General features: G+C 38.9%; 1 protein-coding gene across 10 annotated transcripts in view; it reads left to right on the forward strand.

Annotated features, from left to right (window-relative positions):
• Positions 1–19,959, forward strand: part of MAST4 (microtubule associated serine/threonine kinase family member 4) — a 567,949-nt gene that overhangs the window by 485,877 nt on the left and 62,113 nt on the right. For all 10 annotated transcript variants that reach the window (XM_060295831.1, XM_060295835.1, XM_060295832.1 and 7 more), the window contains 2 exons: positions 8,607–8,676; positions 14,650–14,728. In XM_060295831.1, the coding sequence (XP_060151814.1) occupies positions 8,607–8,676; positions 14,650–14,728 (149 nt within the window). The remainder of the gene's footprint in view (positions 1–8,606; positions 8,677–14,649; positions 14,729–19,959) is intronic.

The raw sequence follows: 19,959 nt of genomic DNA on the forward strand, positions 1-19,959 counted from the left end.
CTCACCCCACCCATCAGTTACTTAGGATTGTGTGCTAAAAATATGGATACATGTATAGACCGTAAATAGAATAAGGCCCTGAATGGACACATCCCTATCATGGATAAGGGCAGATCATGCCTTCTGCAAGGAGGAATGATTAGGATAATTAGAATGATTTTAGTTTTGCTTCTGATAATCACTGGTTGAATTGAGCCCCCCATGCCTTGATTTTAACGTTTCTAATAATTTTACATGTTCTGATATTACCTGGGCCAAATATTAGGCGTCTGCTTATTTAAAAAATGAAAGAGTGAGATGTACAGTTTTAAGGCAAATATCTCATTCATATACTGTTAAATACTGATTATAACGATAGCTGGTGTTTCAGCTTGGGGCAATCAAATGATTAAAGTTGACAGTAAAAGTATAAACAGGGTTATAGTTTATGAGTGTTTTCTTCCCTATGATTTCCTTATACAGAGACATTTAATCTTAACCCAGGAACATAGGAATGATACACAGCTTAGCTTGGGGGATTTTCCTATTTTAGAGGAAAGGAGAAATTGTGGAAATAATTGAGTTTAGAGGAGAATAGCAATAGGACTCGGGTAGAAGAAGTGTAATTAACTTACTTGATTAACCTAAGAGGACACCTGCAGGCAGGTGGGATTTCTGGAGTGTTGACATAGTGGGATAGTATTTGTTCGGGTTGATGGAGAAGAAATTTCCAGTCTTAGTCTTGTTTTGAGACTACTTGGAGGTCAGAGTGAAGTAAATGTATAAAAGGGACATTGAATTAGTATAGCTGAGACAAGAAGGCGGGGAAGTTGAGTTATAGAAGGAAAGGGGGGGAGTGTAAAAAATCCAAGACTTCCTGATTGCGAACTCTAAATGGCTAATGAAGTCTTGGGCATGATTTACGGAGTACAAGGAAGTTCTAAGGCCGTAGTTCTCAGCCCTGGCAGCTGACTAGAGTCACTTCATTTAAAAGGGGTAGACTAGGGCCTGGCATCAGCATTTTTAAAGCTTCCCAGGTAATCCACCTGTGCACCTCATATTGAGAACTGTTTATTGATGTAAGGGTATGGAAGAGGAGAGTGGGAGAAAAATATTAGAGGAGAGTCGGGGCCAGGGAATTTCTAAGATCTTGTATAGAATGGTTTATGGGAACTGAAAGTCAGCATTCTGATTTATTAGATACTTGGCACATTACATATTATTTTATTATGAAACAATAGAACTGAATGTCTTCAATTCTTTTAACTCTCAAGATATTTCTGGAGTTAGAAACCGAACATAATTAACTGTTAAAAAAAATACATAACACGTATTTTGCTTCTTTCCGATGGAATGAATGCCTTTGTATCAAAAGCCAAAGGAACATTTACCATTTTGTTAAGTAGGACCACCTTAAATTTAGTATTTATATTTTTAAGGGGAGCTGAAAGGAGGAGATTTATAATAGAGAATACATTCAGATTACTTTTAGCAAGTTATACGGATGTGCAGCATTTCATTTAAATATTGCCTCTTTGACTAGAAATTACTCAGCAACTGAAGCAAACAGTCTGAGAGCAACCAATTTCCTGATATTGTCCACCCCTCTTCCAGGTAAAGATGGAAATTCTTTGTATCTAATTATGTTAAAGAATTGAAATCCCTTCATGTAAGATAGAAAAAAAAAAATATGCACACCTTAGATTACATTCTTTAACTCAGTCTTTTATCCACATTCAGAGACTAATTATCTAAGATGAATAGAATGCATCATATTTCATAAAACTGCATGAAACTTAGGAATATCTGTTACAGTAGCTATGTTCTTACCTCCCCTACCTTGACCTTACAGACGCTTCTCAGTAACTTTAAACAAAGGCTAAAAGGCTTTGTTTAAAGGCTTCTACTGCCGGGAAGATGAATGACTGTAGATGGGAGGAAAACATACAACTAAAACTCAACTTTCTTCATCACTCTTGACATTCACCAGTCTTTACTTGGGATCACCTTGAGATATGACATCAATTCCGAGTAATAAGGAGGGGTCAATGAAAAGCTAAAACATCCCCGAGAACCTATTATAACACATCTCCAAGAGATTCGTGTCAATGACACAGCATTTCAAATACACTGCACAAATTTCAGAGGAATGGCTTCATGAAATGGAGGCAATAGGTATCTGTGAGAGTCTTAGGACATAGAAACTGACCTGTTATTGGGTATCTCTCTCACTCCCTACATGTTTTCCACCCTATAAGCTCATCAGTCATTCCTTAGAAAGCACGGTGTGTCCATTTTGTAAGTGTCTGTTGTGACATAGTACATTCTCTGTGTGGTATCATCATTGAGAGTTTGTTTTTAGTGAGTAATTTTGACACATTTAAGGGCTTTGATCTAAGAAAATTTCTTTTTCACATGAATAAGGATCCAGAATTGGTTTCACAAGATAAGTCTAGAGTTGGTAATGTACAGATCTTCTATCAGTAGATTTTTAGCTCTTTGGGTCTTGTTTACCTATTTAATCTATTCTAGCAGGTAACTCAAAGCTCTGTATATAAAAAGAACTTAATACATAATTGATGAATTAGAAAAAAATACATTTCTAGTTTACTGTGTTACAGGGACTAGCTTAGGCACTGAGAATTCAAAATACGCTTTTTGTGTGTCTACACGTATAACCAAAATGTATCCCTCGCCAGCATTTAGAATTATGTTAGTGAGAAGAAGAGAGAAATGAAATACAGTATACCTGTCATTACACTTCATTCTGTTTTACCTATGGTGACATGATATAGAATGATTGAAGTTATCATTCCTCAAACTTCACTAGTCAGCCTATAGAATTTTCCTCCTCTGCAAACTTCTAACTAGCACTGTTTTCTAGTTTGGCTATATCAAACAGATCAGGGCTATTAAATCTGTTAGGTACTGAATAATGTGAGCTGGAAAAATGTTATTTGCTCTCAAGTACAATAAAAAACTATAATAGAACTTTCAGTGTTTAATTGAGTAATATAAATGCTACATCTAAGAAGTGTAACATTGTTACATGTGATTGCATATAATATGGAACATAAGTACATTTTAATATATTTAAAATTATTTGAGGTGGTGCCTTCGTAAATAAAAGAGCATAAATCCCACCCAGGTTTTCAGGGGCTTTTTGCATTTTTTTAATTAAGTATAGTTGATTTACAAGATTGTGTTTCAGGCATACGGCATAGTGCTTTGGTTTTTTTGTTTGTTTGCTTGTTTGTTTTTACAGATTATATTCCATTATAGGTTATTACAAGATACTGGGTATAATTCTCTGTTATACAGTAAATCCTTTGTTACTTATCTATTTTACATATAGTAGTTTGTATCTGTTCATCGCATACACCAAATTTGTCCCTCCTCCCCTACCTCTCCCCTTTGGTAACCATAAGTTTGTCTTGTATATCTGTGAGTCTGTTTTGTTTCGTATATAGATTCATTTGTATTACCACTTCTATGTGGATTCTAAAAAGTATCATATAGTATTTGTCTGACTTATTATTTCACTCGGCATAATACCCTCCAGGTCTGTCCATGTTGTTGCCAATGGCAATACTTTGTTCTTTCCTCCATACTTCCACTCAGTCCAGTTTTTCAGTAAATCCTGTTGTCTCTACAACCAGAACATACCTGAGATCTACTCCCATCCTGTCCAAACCACCATCATCTCATACCTTGTCTATGCTGGTAGCCTCCTTACTGATTCCCCCTGCTTCCTGCATTTGTGCCTGCTTAGAGCCCATGGGCCACAGAAGAGCTAGAGGGCTCTTTCTAAAATGCAAATCAAATCACACCATTTATATATTGATAAATATTTGTTGAATGAATTAATCAGATGACAGTGAGTAGTGGTATTGGGTAAGAAGGATCAATATGGCAGGGATGGGAAAACCAAAAGAGGTTCAGAGAGGCCAGATTTTAAGAAAGGCTTGATTTATTGTGCATAATTCTCTTTACTTGAAAACCCAGGCATAAAAATCTATTTATTGGCCTGCTGTGAACACTTCACAGCTTACCCTGAGAGAATGCCACCGAAGGCTAATCAAGGTTTCTCTCTGTCCACTTAGAGTCTAAACAGCTGTCCAGGTTTAATTAATATTCTGCAGTTATATCTGGAGAGGAGCCAGTTTCTGAGACAGCTAAGTGAAAGGAGGATTTCTAACTCTTCTCTGGCGTCCGCTGGATCTGGTAGCATAGACTTAAAGTTCTCACGTGAAACTGAACTGTTATTTTTCAAAGTCCACTCAGCTTGAGGTCCCTGCATAACTTGTTCCATTGCCCCCTTTGTCTGCTGCCATAACATCTTATGAGGGGGTCCTAGGTTTGGTCCTGTGAAGTTTCGACTTAAGGTTTTTCAGCAGTGTCAATTCGTGGCTGAGAATCTCCTGCAGAACGATTAAGAAACACAGCGCTGGTTGTTATGGTGTAAAAAAGTCACAACGAATTTGAGCCGATCACCAAGTAATAACAACGAGGATTCAAGTGAGGGCTTACTCTTTTGATCTACCAGGAGCTTCAAATGGCAATTATCATTAATTCTTGGATCCCTCAAGTCCTGATAGAAAATCAGGGCAACCAGAAACTATCATTTCGTGAACAGACAGCTATTAAAAGCACATTAATAATCTATAGTGGGTATAGCATATGCCTTCTAAAAAGATTTGCAGCTTGTTTCTCTGTGGTAAAGACACAGGACTTCTCCAACCTAATTACAAAGCAATCAAACAATTTAATTAATCTGGAAATCACTTTCTTAACAATAACTGCCTCTAAAATGAGGCACCCTGTGTAGCTCCCTTAGGTAAAGTACTGTTTTGATGTACTGCCTGTGTATTAGCAATGCTAGTTGCCCCTGGGGATCCTGGAGTTAATTACCTATTCAACGCCTGACCACTACTAAGGTTTCCTTTACCAGGTCAGAAACAGTAGTCTATAAAGTGTCATGGCACTCAAACATCCAAGAGGCAGCACGTCCCTGGGAACAGCTGGATTTGTGTTATAAGCAAGTGTCGCACATATGGGCAGAGAATTAACTGGCACCAGTTTTCGTTTGAGAGTCTCTCAGGTATTGCTTTGCAGATGGGTGGATGAATTCAGAGAGCAGTGCTGTGAGCAGCGAAGGTCAAGTATAGGACTCTGGTTTCAATCCAGCTTACTTTCTTGTCCTGGGGAAGTGCTGTGCGTGTCCACAACAGTCTCGTCCTCATCTCTAAGTTAAGACTATATAAGGTGTGTTTTATAATTCAATCTGTTCTAAATTAGTGTTGTTTTGTATAACAAAATAGTACCCCTGGGCTTCCCTGGTGGCGCAGTGGTTGAGGGTCCGCCTGCCAATGCAGGGGACACGGGTTCGTGCCCCGGTCCGGGAGGATCCCACATGCCGCGGAGCGGCTGGGCGCGTGAGCCATGGCCGCTGAGCCTGCGCGTCCGGAGCCTGTGCTCCGCAACGGGAGAGGCCACAACAGTGAGAGGCCCGCGTACCGCAAAAAAAATAAAATAAAATAGTACCCCTAAGACTTAAGAGACAACATAGAAATCAATTTTTATTTCAAATAAGAACAAAGATCTCGAAGATTGACTTCTGCCTATTTAATCTGCTAATCTTCTAATCTCTCCCTCAGGAAAATAGAGGAATTTTCTGTAACAAATGACAAAAATGTCTAGAATACTCATCTACCCTTTTCCTCTACTATTACTACCGCCCCACTTCTCTCTAAAAGTTCCCTGTTAATGGGACAGTCTACTCACACTGGAAGCCTCAGTCACTTTTAGTCTGTAATCTTTTTCATGACTTATTTCTAATCCATCACCAATTACCCTTGGTTTGCTCACCAGAATATCCTTTCCATTGGCTTTCCATGTCCTAATCTAGCTCCTTCTCCTCGGCAGCACATCTGTCCACTCGGCGTACTCAATGCCAGCTTAAAATCTCTTAGCATCTCTCTTGCATCCAAACATCTCTTAAGGCCTTCCTCTAGGTAGTACCAATACATGTAGTTCACAACTCATTGGCTTTACCAGTCTGAATTCCCTGCTTGTAGAGAGCCTGTCTCCACTGCATTGCCCCGCTGTGTTTGGGTTGATTCTGTCCCCTTTCTGAAGTCCTTCCATTCCTTCTGTTTATCTCCAGCTTGCTGAACTGACCTCAAATTAAGCTATAGTGTCTCGTCCTTAAGGAATTATCGTCTAGTTCATGCCACCTTCATTTTCTCCAATATCCCGTTGCACTTAAGGGCCTTTGTGATAATGCAGGGGCGTGTATTTGCATTTCAACTAGCTCTTCAGTCAGACATGAAACAAGAAGAAAGATCTGTAGTTAGTAAGATAATAAGAATGGCTCTATAGCTTGGAGTTGAGGAACATTGTCAGTGGAAGTGCCTGAAAAGGCAGCATGGAATAGGAAGACAAAACCCGAAGATGAGAAATGGTTAATGGTAGCCCTGGGTTTTTTGTTTGTTTGTTTGTTTAAAGAGCAGAGTTAAATTAACCTACCTCTGTATCTCCATCTCTGCCCATTCATCCTCAAAGTGATGGTCCGCCATGTATTATAAGATGTTACATAGCTTCCTGGGGGACCACTCCTTAAAATCTCTAAAAGTGAAAAGGTTTTTAAGATAATTCCTTGTCTCTCCCTCCTTCAGAGTCTTAAAAACATTTAATAAGCTCTCTCTAGTTGTTCTGGTTGATCTCATATAATCTCCAGATATAGTGTTCTCTTTACAAAGAACACAGGGCTAAGAATTTGCTGCCAAGTTTCACTGGCCTTATTATTTATTCTCAGTGAATAGGGTAGCAGGGATTGTTCTCAGAATGCCTTGGCTTCAATCAATTGTTTTGTTTCTCCTCATAATTTACTGGTAGTTTGCTCTGTGTGGGGTGTGAGCAAAGCCAACGTTTTTTCCCCAAATAAAAACAAAATCGACATGGAGATTTCTGGCATTTGATTTGTTTCCCTTTAGAAACAAGATTTCTAGCCATCTTGAAATCAAGACCTTTTAAGGAATATGAAGAGTGATGCACAAACTAAATTGGGGAGGGGGGGCAGGGGGAATGAAGGCTGTTGGGAAAAGTTCAAAGAACTTAATTTAGCTGTGTAGATAAATGGACAAAAAGAGTCCTGGATTGCTGGATGGCAAATGCAGAATCCATTTCTCCAGGGGCCCAAGGAACAACAGATGCAAAGGCATGATAAATTTCATTGCTGCAGGGGGAAAATGCTTCTTGATTCTCTATCCCTAAAGAAATGGGCTTTTCAGTGCTTCCCAGTTAAATGGCTTTAATTGTACTGTCTGTCAGAAACTTAATGGCATCTGTTGATGCCATCACTATAAAATCTGCAACTTTAATTGAAAAATTTCAGTAGAGGTGTAGCTAGTCCAGAAGTCCTCAAGGTAACACTGAAATTATCCTCTTTAATGCATTAATCTATTCTTTTTGCACACAGGTAATAAATTGTTTACCTTTATAGCCAGGTACTGACTTGAAGGTGCCGCCTTGTATTCCTTACCCCTAATTACAATTGTCACTTCCGGTAAAAAATCAGTAATGTGGCAACTGGCTTGTTGTTAAGGATTAAACATGTCTTCTTGATTTATTTTCTGTGTTTCAAGAACATGCAGGATTAGTTTGCCACCTTTCCTAACCTCCTTATTTACACCAGCTACAGTCCCATCCGGTCCTCAGGAAATTCTCAACCTAATTAAACATGCAGAGGGAAGCAGGGTGGTCTGGAGTGCCCTGAACCTCCCCTCACCTGCTGCCTGCCAAGCTTTCTCAGTGATCAGTAGCAGGTTACATGTTCTGATGGGGAAAGTAGCAAGTCCCCCAGGAGCTGCCGCCTTACAGTAAGCAACCCGTGCTCCACCTGCCTCCAGAGGACTTGGGGAAGACACCCTCTGCCAGCCTCTGTGTGTGGCTTTTAAAGGCTGCCTGGCCAGTCACCACCCAGCTGCTTAGGAGCAGAGAGACTATTGAAGGAAATACGGATAAGGGTTAGTCCTGCTGGGCCACTAGGCCATGCTGAGATAGAGCTGGATCATTTGAGGAATAGGTCTGAACTGTTGGGTTCTCCCCAGTATTTTATGACTTGTTCTGACATTTCTCCCTTTAAAATATGTACTTTGAAATATGAGGATTCATTTTTGAGAACTCAGAATTTTATTTCGGTTTCTGTAAATAAAAATATCAAGACTGCCTCCTTAAAATAGAAATCCTCACCCTCCCAATTGAAGCATATACTTCTCCATCCATCCTGCTGTTGGAAACGTTAACATCTGGAAGAGTAGGAACCAGGACATTTGTATATTCATTATTCTGTAGGACTGAAATAATTAGGTTGTTAAATATATGGAAAACTGCTGGTTGGTGATGTAGGTTTGTTTATTCATATATTACACATTTGGAAAGCTGTGCTGGAGCTCAAGCTGACCGCCTGTCTCTGCTCCAAGTAAAAGTAAAACATTTTTTGAGGAGATGGACATTTTACAAAAGTATGCAGAAACTTACTACTAAAGAGAAGAATGTTTGGGATGTAGATAAAGATACAAAAACAAAGTCATGATGTCAAGTTTTTTTCTTCTTTCTCTCTACAGGAAATAGCCCTCAAGATAGTCCAAGAAACTTCTCCCCCAGTGCCTCTGCCCATTTTTCATTTGCACGGAGGTAAGGATTTCTTGTGAGTAGAATAATGAAGTGTTATGTGGAGGATCCCATCCCCCCACCCCACTCCCTCCACTACCCTTTAAGGCTATATGTACCTCTCTTGGTCCTTCCTAGATGGTGGGCTCTCACTGAGGGCAGGAGAAAACCATTTCCACCTTTTCTCCCATCCCCAGTGCAGTGTCTCATACATGCTTTTGATGATCAACAGATTTTTACTGAATTATCTGAGCTTATATTATAAGAACTTGATTCACCTATATGTCTTGGTGCAATTGCTTTTGTTGTTGTTGAAATACCTTTTTTTTCCCCCCTTAATAAAAATGACCTTACTTGGGATCACAAGGTATAAACTCTAAGATGCCTTTCCTTGAGGGCACCAAGCCAGCAATTTAGTGATCTCCCTGAGGTAAAGCCATGAGGATGTTTTATGTTTGCTCTTCCTATCTGAGTTAGAATTGGACACCAGATATCAAAGTTATATGTCTCATATCTGGGTCAGTGAGTCATGAGAAAGTATTGTTGCTCAGAGGACAGTGGGCATATGATCTATTATCAAACCTTTTCAGTTCTGGATCTTCTACTGTGATTTCTCCCAGTCAGAGGAGTCTACACAGCCACCTCTTCTGTGTTGTGTGTGTGGAATTAGTGTACTTCACCCTGTCACATTCAAATCTTCACCTTCCTGGGTTCCGTCATCCCTCTCAACATGTATATACCCTGCCTTCTTCCACCCAGGAAAAACACACGGAAAACAAAATTGTCCCTTTAGCTAGGTTTCTGCATATTCAGAATGAATTCATTTTATGGTCTGTTTATATATATATATATGTGTGTGTGTGTGTGTATATATATATATATATATACACATATATATATATATATTTTTTTTTTTTTTGCCTGCGTTGGGTCTTCATTGCTGCGCGCGGGCTTTTCTCTAGTTGTGGCGAGCGGGGGCTACTCTTCATTGCGGTGCGCGGGCTTCTCATTGTGGTGGCTTCTCTTGTTGTGGAGCACGGGCTTTAGGCGCGCAGGCTTCAGTAGTTGTGGCACGTGGGCTCAGTAGTTGTGGCTCTTGGGCTCTAGAGCGCAGGCTCAGTAGTTGTGGCGCACAGGCTTAGTTGCTCCGCGGCATGTGGGATCTTCCTGGCCAGGGATCGAACCCGTGTCTCCTGCACTGGCAGGTGGATTCTTAACCACTGCGCCACCAGGGAAGTCCCTGTCCTAGATATTTGTTAAATTTTCTTCAGAGACCTAATCATACCTTGAAATGAATTAAAGTAGCATTTAATTAAGACACATAGGTAGGTTAAAAAAATAGATTTAACACATGTTACTCACGAGCAAAACCTGCAACGTCTTCACTGTCTTTTGTCAGCGTTCAATGCATTTTATATAACTAAATCCAGAGAAAAGGATGTGCTTGCAGCGTTTTCAGAATTCCTGATAATTAAGATTCTCTTGTAAAATCACACATTCCCCACCATATGGTAAATGCCTGTGTGTACCAGGCCTCCACCATAGGGAGGACATAAGAGTAATTAAGACGTGATCTCCAACGAACTTCCTGAGACCGACACCCCACTTTTCCCCAATTCCAACTTTGATACTTTCAGTGCTCATTTTAAGCACCATAAAGAAAATGTGACAATTAGCTGGTCTCACAAAGCCTGTGTTTGTTTGCCCAATGAGTATTAATTCACTGTGGTGGTACCATTCTAAGTGAAAAGGGAACTCTTATAAAAACTGATTTTAAAAAAAGAGAACATACCATAGTCTTTAAAATACATTTCTCTTAAAAAGGGAATGCCTTTAATTACTTTTAGTAGAAAGAAAATGCAAATGTCATTATAGCCCACATTTAAACGTGACTGAAATCAGTCTTTTAATCCTGCCAGATTTATAAAAATGAAGAGAATCTAATAATTAAGTGGCTGACTGGAGGACAGATGAATCTGGTTTCTATGCTATAAAAAAAAAAAATACACAAACCCCTAGGCATGTTAATTTTCGACAAATAAACCATAAACCGTAACAGAAGATTATCACAGGAGACCTCTGGTTCATTTTGCAGGAATTTCCAGATGGAACTCCCTCCACACTCTTCAAAAAGCATTAATTTAGATTAGGACATGAGTGATCATCTTTCTGAACTTTTATTCAAGTAAATAGAACCCTGTGTTTGCTCTGCGAACTCAAATTGGCCTATTTTTATTTGACATCAGTCATCTTTCTCTTCCATTTTCAAGTTGATTTTTCATTCAAGAAACATGGAAATTCCATGGGTCTCCATTCCCCACCATTTGGCGTGCATTTCTGAGCCTTTAGGAAGTAATGCCATTTAGGGAGTCCCACGTTTTATCATTTTGTATATTCAGTCCAACAGAGGGGAGAGATTGTCCTATTTTAAAAATTATTCTTGGGTGACGGGATAAAGGTCAGACTTATTAATCTTTTCTGATCTTACTTATAACGTGATAATTTACCCCCCAGTAGACATCCCCTGTAATGTTGAATTTCAGACTGGGAAATAGGATGACACACACTTGCTTTCCATATTATCTAATAGGTGTTTGAGAGCAAAATTATCGAGTTAATTTTTTAATATCGAGTTAAAAGGATGAAAATGAGCATCATAGTGTAGTAGATTTTGTCTGGAGCAAGGAAACATATTTTGTAATTTGCTAATCACTGTGATGAAGCTGGTTTACAATCCATCTGATTGTGGAGTTACTTAATGTTTTATTCCTTGGTGGTGGTAAACTGGAGGTAATGACATTGTTCTGCCTTCCCCAGAAGTTGTAGAGGTTTAGGTAACATAAATTGCTTTCATTTTCATTAGAAATATAGAGAGAGGCACTTCCCTGGTGGTACAGTAGTTAAGAATCTGCCTGCCAATTCAGGGGACACAGGTTCGAGCTCTGGTCCGGGAAGATCCCATACGCTGCATAGCAGCTAAGCACGTGCGCCACAACTACTGAGCCTGCACTCTAGAGCCCGTGAGCCACAGCTACTGAGCCCACGTGCCACAATTACTGAAGCCCATGCGCCTAGAGCCCATGCTCTGCAACAAGAGAAGCCACCGCAATGAGAAGCCTGCACACAGTAACAAAGACCCAATGCAGCCACAAATAAATAAATAAATTTTAAAAAATTTTAAAAAAATTTAAAAAAGGAAATAGAGCCCTGGATAATCGTTGTGGATGTCTCCTAGCTGTCTAGCTGTTATTTATCAGATTAAATCTCAGAATATATTTCCGTAAGCAAATTACTGGAACAGACCTGCCTGCTGAGAGGTCAGGTCATGAGACACTTGTTGAGCACTGGTGGGCAGAGTTACTCTGGTTGCATTATATTGGCATAATTCATCTTGTTCCAGTATCAGCTAGACCATAAAATGTTTCACACCAGATGACTGTAACAAACAAAGAAATCTTCCTCTTCATACAGTTGTAATAGGGACTTTTCTTTCTTCCTTTGTTGTATACCATATTAATCTAACTTTTTGTGGTTAGTGTTGAAATGATGTGGGTTTTTTGGTTTTGGGGGGGGTTGTTTTTGTGTTTTGTTTGCCAATCTCTTTGTATCCTGTGTTCCCATCAGGTGTTTTTCCCTTCTTACTTTTTCATTTTGTGTAACATTAAGATTTCCACCCACAAAGAAAGCACTCTTTTCAAAAAAGCCTTGTTGCTTTGGCAAGAATGTACTCTTGTTTTCAGGTAACATTTTACTGGTAGCTGCTGCAAAGAAAAGAGAACATTGTTAGTAGGATCCAAATTATACTTGTGTGATAGCTTTCTTCAAAAAAGGGCATGCTCTCTCTTAAGCACTGTATATAGCATATATAGGAATTTCTGACGTGCAGTTGTCATGGTAATGAAAATGCAATGGTCCTTTGTGCTCCATTTGAGTAAATAGACACGGACAACTTAGGGAACTTTATGAGACATAACTTATTTCTGGTCCGTGGCTGCACAGAGTACTGAGCATATTCTTGTTTAAACATCTTTCTAGTTATGTGTTTTCCAGAGTAAGCAAATGTAATTTATGCTTCAGAACTAATAAGAACATGTCTCCTCTTGGAGTTGTTCATTCATCTGAAATATGTTCATTGATACCTGAGGGAAAGGAGAGTTAAGGAATCACAAAGCAAAATCATGGTGGGGGAAATTGTGTCCCTCACTCTTTCCAGAGACTAGTTTCTGATAATTGCTATTAAATGGACTGAACAAGTCCATTTAAAAATTGGAGGTGTTTAAAATAGAAAGTCCAGGAATGGGTTAAGTCTTTAATAATTAGGTAAATAAACTAGATCCAACCTGTGTCCATTTAATTGATGGTCAGATGTCTTTATAAGCATGTTTTTAGAATTCTTTTCTTTTAACATTTTCAGTAGTATAAAATTATTTCTAGAGAACATGTGGTTTATTTCTTTTCATTCCTTTTATCTGGTATATTTACAAACATCTTATTTTGCTTCTTTTTTTAAAAAAAAAACATACTTGATTCAATTGTACTCCAATCGTGGTCACAGAAACGACAGGTAAATTTTACTAAAATCTTAACATTGTACTACTTCTGTGATTTGTCCACCTGAATTTCCCCATTTTGTCTTTGTGGACCATTTGCATTTATCGGAGGCAACATCCCTGGTGGCCTATGATTGTATCCTCCCTTGACTGTAATTTAGGCTAAAATGTCAGTTTTTTACATAAACATCTGATTGTGACATTTCTCAAATTCAAGTCGAATGCTGGTGAATTCCCTGACTTCAACTTATTGTGAATGTGTCTGTGGTAAATTTGGTCTACTCTTGTCTCTCATTTGGTAAATTAATCTAATCATGAGTTACAGAAGGTCTACACATGATCCGGCATCTAAGAAAGCAGTGTCGCTCTTTAGAAAAGTATGCGTTTCCTGTATTCCTCGTGGCAAATGTGTGTATATTTGTTTTCACGCTGTTATGTGATTTTGAAGGCATAGTCCACTCAAAATTGCTAGTAAATGAATGGTTCTGGAATGCCAGAGATTTCAGAAAATTGACTTTCCGGTGTCCCCTTGCCTTAGCGACAGTGTTGTCTTTGCTCCTTCAGCAACTCATCTGAGACCCTTGTAATGACTATAATTCATAGCCAGAGTTCAACCCAGAAGCTCTCCATCCTGTTACGACTTGGAGATAAAAACCGTACTCTGTTAAGACTCCTGACAGCTTTGCCTCTACGATTAGGGCAGGTAACCCTACTCTTTGCATTAGGTTCTATCGCTAGTGGAGAATTTTCATTCTTCACTCCCTCTCACTGGCTAGAGCTGGGCTGCATACTCATAAACCCTGCAAGAGGCTTTTGCTGGAACACTTTATAAAGCCAGGTCATGTCAGAAGGTATAATAACTCTTAAGAGAGTCTGTGCACAAGGTCAGTCACTTTCTTAGTGCTCAAATGATTTGCCACTTAAGGCTTGAGCCGGTCTTGAGCCCCCTGATCCCTTCTCCCCTCGGTGTGATGAGTAGGACTGCTCCCTTGAAAATAATAAGCAGCAAGTCCTGAGGATGCAGTGGAAGTCCCCACAGGCTCTTGTACCATGCTGGAATGCAGGCCCTTCCGAAGATCATGGCCCCGGTTATCAGTTTCCAGATAAGAGTGTTTTTTCCTCCTCCCTTTCTGTTTTTATTCATCGGAATCTCCTGAGTCTGACTGATGTAATTATCCCTGGTATTCATTTTGTCAAAGTGTATTAGTGAGAGATCAATAATATGGACCACCCCATTCACTTTCTGCTTGTTTGGGTGTATTGATTCACTTTAAATAAAAGTCAACCTGCTGTATAACGTTTGTTTACTCTGGCCCTTGCTGAACATTTCCACATCCTCACTGACTGTGTTTGTGTCATTTGTTCAACTAAAAATACTCGGTTTCCCTGGGCTTCCTATGTAACCGTAATCCAGTGTTGGCCTAAGCTAATCTCACTTTCTCACCAGGACTGATGGACGCCGCTGGTCCTTGGCTTCTCTCCCCTCCTCTGGCTATGGGACAAACACGCCCAGCTCCACGGTCTCTGTAAGTGCCCGACTTTTCCTCTCTCACACCCCAGAGCTCTTACACAGGCAGTGCTTTCTCTGGGTGCTTCCTGATAGGAAGGAAAGGATAAATTCTACATATCTGCCCCTCAGAGTAGGCAACACATCAGATGATGAGCTGACAAACATTAAAAGGACATACTTTTTGCTGCACGCTTTTAAACTGTGATGCACAAGTTGAGTGAGTCCCCGGATCATCAGTTGGGAGGAGACTGGGAGCTTTCTTTTTCATACTATTTGGTGTTTTGGGTGGGAAGAGGAAACACAATCTGGTTTCATTGCTTTGGCTCCATGCCAGTGATATTAGTACTGAAAATGCCATTAAACTTTGATGGCCTGGGTCGTTTTTTTTCTTGTGTGGCTTATATGCAGAGGTTTTTTTTTTAGTTTTTCTCATTCAAAGGAAAAAAATGTCAAGCCTTAAATCTGTGCCTTCTGGATAAGAACTTTCTTTTAAGGAGAGACTAAAAGAACTTAGTAGTAGATTAAGATCAATAAAGAGACAAGATGAAACAATGAAAATAGGGTAGAGGAAGAAGGGATACTCTTGCCACAAACTACATTTCAACAGGAGCCCTAGCAATTACTAGAAGTGATTCAGTGGATCAGATACATGCTTTCTCAGTTTAAATTAGTGATGTTGTGAGCTTTATTTATTTTACTTTTTAAAAATTGAAGTATAGTTGATTTACAATGTTGTGTTAATTTCTGCTGTACAACAAAGTGACTCAGTTATACACATATTTCAGATGTTGAAAGTATGGGCCGCCACAGTGTGAACATGAACGCTGAAATTGATTGACCAAAAAGCAAAAAGAATAATTTTCAAATTTTAAGTGGTGTTCTTCCCTAGACTCCTAAGTGTCTCCGATTAGAACCCAACCACCAGTAAACAGAGTACTTGTCCCCTGTGGCTTACTCGTACATACTCTCACTGAATCCTCCCCATGCCCCAAATGTGTATCATGTTCCTTGACTCTAAATCCTTTTTATTTTTACTATATCGCCTTGCTTTGCCCTTCAGTCAAGTTTTATTATAGTTTGGATACAGAAATTTCTCTTTTGCAAGAAAAATAGGGGAGAACACAGGATCTTTCTTCTTTCCATCTCTAGTAAATCATACGTTATTTTAAAAAGTGAATCCAAAAAGCAAAGGTGAGCTACGTAGAATTGGACCCCATTTGGTACAGATTACTTTGGAAATTATATTTTTATAAATACTTATTATGTGTTAGGTACTAGTCTCACTACTTACAACACATTGATTGGCTTAATTGTAGAAACATACCTCATAATGTGGTTGTCATTATTGTCATCATTTTATGGATCAAAACTCTGAGGCACAGAGAATGAACCAAAGGGCTGTCTACTAACCCCCTTGTCGTAGCAATAAGAATACAAGTAAGGGTTCTAGGCGCTTGGCTTTTTTTTTAAGGAATTTACAAGGTATTTCTTAAAACAAACCTGATAATGAATAAATCTGACCTGGCCATCTGTCATAATGGAATCACTGCTGTCCCTGACTTGCATATATGCCTAAAGAGAAAGCTTCCTGAGACAATTTTTAGTCACACACATGTATTCTGTGTTTCTAACAGCTTCTGCCCAGAGGTAGGGCAGCTTTTCTCTTAAGTGTTTATTTTATTGAAGAAGGTAGTATCGTATAATTTTTGATCTCTTATTCCTATTTTTCCCTTCAAAATCAAATTTTAACTTTCAAAATTAACCTTTTTACCAAAAGACCAAAGGAACTGTTAAATCTGTGGAGTGTAGGTTCTGTTGCCCAGAAGTTTGGCTATTTTTTCTCCTTATTGGTTATTGATAAAAACGCTAATTGAGGGCTTCCCTGGTGGCGCAGTGGTTGAGAGTCTACCTGCCGATGCAGGGGACGCGGGTTCGTGCCCCGGTCCGGGAAGGTCCCACATGCCGCGGAGTGGCTGGGCCCGTGAGCCATGGCCTCTGAGCCTGCGCGTCCGGAGCCTGTGCTCCGCCGCAACAGGAGAGGCCACAACAGTGAGAGGCCCGCGTACTGCAAAAAAAAAAAAAAAAAATGCTAATTGAAAATCTAAAATGCTGCTTCTCATGTCCCCCAGTTTCTTTATGTTCTCGCCCTTCATATATTAGGGCGAACATTGTGCAAAACTGCTTAGGAGTTGCATTTTCTTCTTTTCTAAATCTAACCTGAATCACTCTTAGAGTCTCATTTTCTGGGCTAACTGGTTGTGTTGTAGCTAATTAGAAATGCATTTTAGTTGTTTCTTAAGATGAAAACACAGAATATGTACAAATAAGTTACAGACACTTTGAAAATGCAGCTTAAGTTTTACAGATAATTGTTGTTAGCTGAATTCCAGAATCACTAACCCTGAAAGGTAAACGCCATGTCTTGATCCTTTGGATATTATGTAAACTGCAAAATTCACAAGTGTTAAAATGCTCTATTCTGAAATTGGAAAGATTTGGCCATGTGGAGTTAATCAGTCCTTCCACAGAATATTTACTATTGCAGCTTCTCTTAACTTCAAATTTTGTAGTTAAAATTAATTTGCAGAGCTTTTCCAAGATAATATTCAGAACATAATTTTTAATTTGAATATAAGTAATATGGAATTGAAGCAGTAGGAGGACATCTCCCATGTATTTCTTACCAGATGAATTATTTTCTGCTGAGGGAAAGAATGGAAATACGAAAATAAATACCTATAAATATGAGGTATAACTATAAAATAATATTACTTTTAATAAATAACAAGTGGAAAATTACACATGCATATGGATACCGTCCCTTGCAAAATGGTTATCTTGAGAGACCAAATGTTTATTTGAATGATACCATTACTCAGAACGTTTTGGGGGAGGCTCTTCTTATTGCCTTGAGGACTAGAAGCACAGTTTTTTTCTGTAAATCTTCACTCTTTGAATTTGGATTTGATTTTTCATGTAGTCAGAAGTCATGCAAACTAGTTGGGTGATGAGACTCACTGGCGCCACACTTAGAGAACATACTAGAAATATAAAGTCATGGGACTCAGTTTATTGGGAAATTCCCAAACTAATTCTTGAAACTCTAGTAAAAGTGCTGTTCCAAGGATGCGTTGACCAGAGGAAGTATCTTTTCAGTAAGTATATGAGGTCCTGAGGATGACACCTGCAGCCTCTGTTGGACTCACAAGTTCTCCTTTGCGTTCCTGACCTCTGCTGAAACTGAGCCCTGGACTTCTCTGCTGTCCATTATTGACTCACTTTTGGGGCCCTGTTTGGTACCTTTTGAATCCCTGGGCCATTTGGAGAGCCTACAGTTGTTCCCAGTTCCATAAACTCATCTCGGCGTCGCTTGGGTTCGGTGTCACCCTTTTCCCATTTACACCTTGTTTGTTCCAACTGAGAAGAGAGAAGCTCTCTCCCCAGAGAAGCCCCTTGCCTCTCACTTCTCTAATACTTACTTATCCCACCTCCTCATTCATTTTAACATATCCCCATCAGTAAGCCCAGAGCATATTCCCTATGGAGTTCAGTTATATGGTTATGTATATGGTATAACCACAAAATTTTCATCTTAGAGTTAGCACGTGTTAATATTTTGTGATATTTGCTACAGCTTTTTGTTAAATAAACTTTTAAAATAAATTAAACATTAAAATACAGCTAAAGTCCCTCGCACCCATTCCCTTTCTCTTCCCTCACTCCACAGAGGGAACCACCCTCCTGAAGTAGCTTGTGTCCTTGCCATGCAAGCACGGGTCCATAGTACCTTATGTGAAACTCTTGAGCCTGGTGTGTTTTTGGAATTAACTTTCACATTTTAGAAAGGTAACATGATCTTCCCTGTACTGTACATAACAGCTCAGCAGCAACTGGGTCAGCAGCTCAGAATCAACTACATTAATATTTCTACAGCAACCTGAATCAACATTCATGCTAAGTGGATTAAATACATATTTTAAATAGCTTTCCATCACTTCAATTAATGCTTTGCCACCAAAAAGGATTACTGTATACTTATGAACAAACTTCTGGGTTTGGGGGTTTTGAATTCTTGGATTCAGAATTGTGGACATTGCTTTACCTTTGAGACATAGGTACAAATCCTTAATTCTGTTTTTCTGTTTGCTCATTTCATCATCTTTGCTTTTATCGCTGCTGCTTCTCTCCTGCTGACATTGATTTTCTTATTCTTTTACTTGATGTCTTGAGTTGACTTAGTTTATGTGTGTTTTATTTCTTTCTCTGTAGTGACAGTATTTAAGACTATACCTGTACTTTGTGAATAGAGCTTTGGTTTACCTCATAAGTCTTTCTAGTAGTGTTCTCATTTTTATAGTTTATAAAATAATCTCATTACACTATAAAAAGTCCTGTTTATCTCAGTATCTACTTAGAAGGTGTTTTATAATTTCAAGGTTTCAAGGTATAAAGATACTTTTAAGCTTTAGTCATTAATTTCTAGTTACTGCATTGTGATGCTGCAGTGTTTATGAAGTGTGCTCTTAGTGTGGCATGTTTGTTTTTTTTTAAAATAAAAAAACCCTGCTAGAATGGAATATTCAAATGAGGGGTATCTTTCAAAATATGCTTATTCTACCTGTGTTTCCATTACTCAGACATTCCTCATCTCTTTTGTTAGAATGCTTAAAGAGTTCACCTCTCAATAAAAACAAAGAAAAAAAGCAATCACTTTGCTTTATAGTTATATTTCTCAGATTGATTAAAAGCAGCATTATTTAGCCATTCACCTTTTCTACCTTACTTTGCTCCAAGTGGTGAGTGACAATTTTCAAAGAGCAAATCTATATTCAAGGGACAAAAAACTCACCACCATTGAAGGTTTTTTTTTTTTTTTTAAAGAAACCTAAGCCAAAGAAGACAGAAATAGAAAATTCCAATTTTTAAAACAATGGCATTAGTAAGACAAGTATCTTCTTTATCCCCTCTCCTTTTTACCCAGGACACATATTGATGGAAATTGCATCAAAGGATAGCCTGATTTGTAAAGAGAGATCCCATTACCTATTTATGACCATACATCACAGAATTCATTTTATGTTACTTACCTAAAAGTCACAGTGTTTGTGGCGAGTGGTAGAAGCAAGGATACCAATGTGAACTAATCTGTCATTTAATGAACCTAAATTCTTACTCCAATTGTCACTTTCTTGCTGTGGCTTTGACTGGGTCCTATCCATTTTCAGAGCCTGGGTTTTCTCCAGAGAG

The sequence above is a fragment of the Globicephala melas genome, chromosome 3, assembly GCF_963455315.2.
Source record: "Globicephala melas chromosome 3, mGloMel1.2, whole genome shotgun sequence".
In the NCBI taxonomy this organism is placed as follows: Eukaryota; Metazoa; Chordata; class Mammalia; order Artiodactyla; family Delphinidae; genus Globicephala; species Globicephala melas.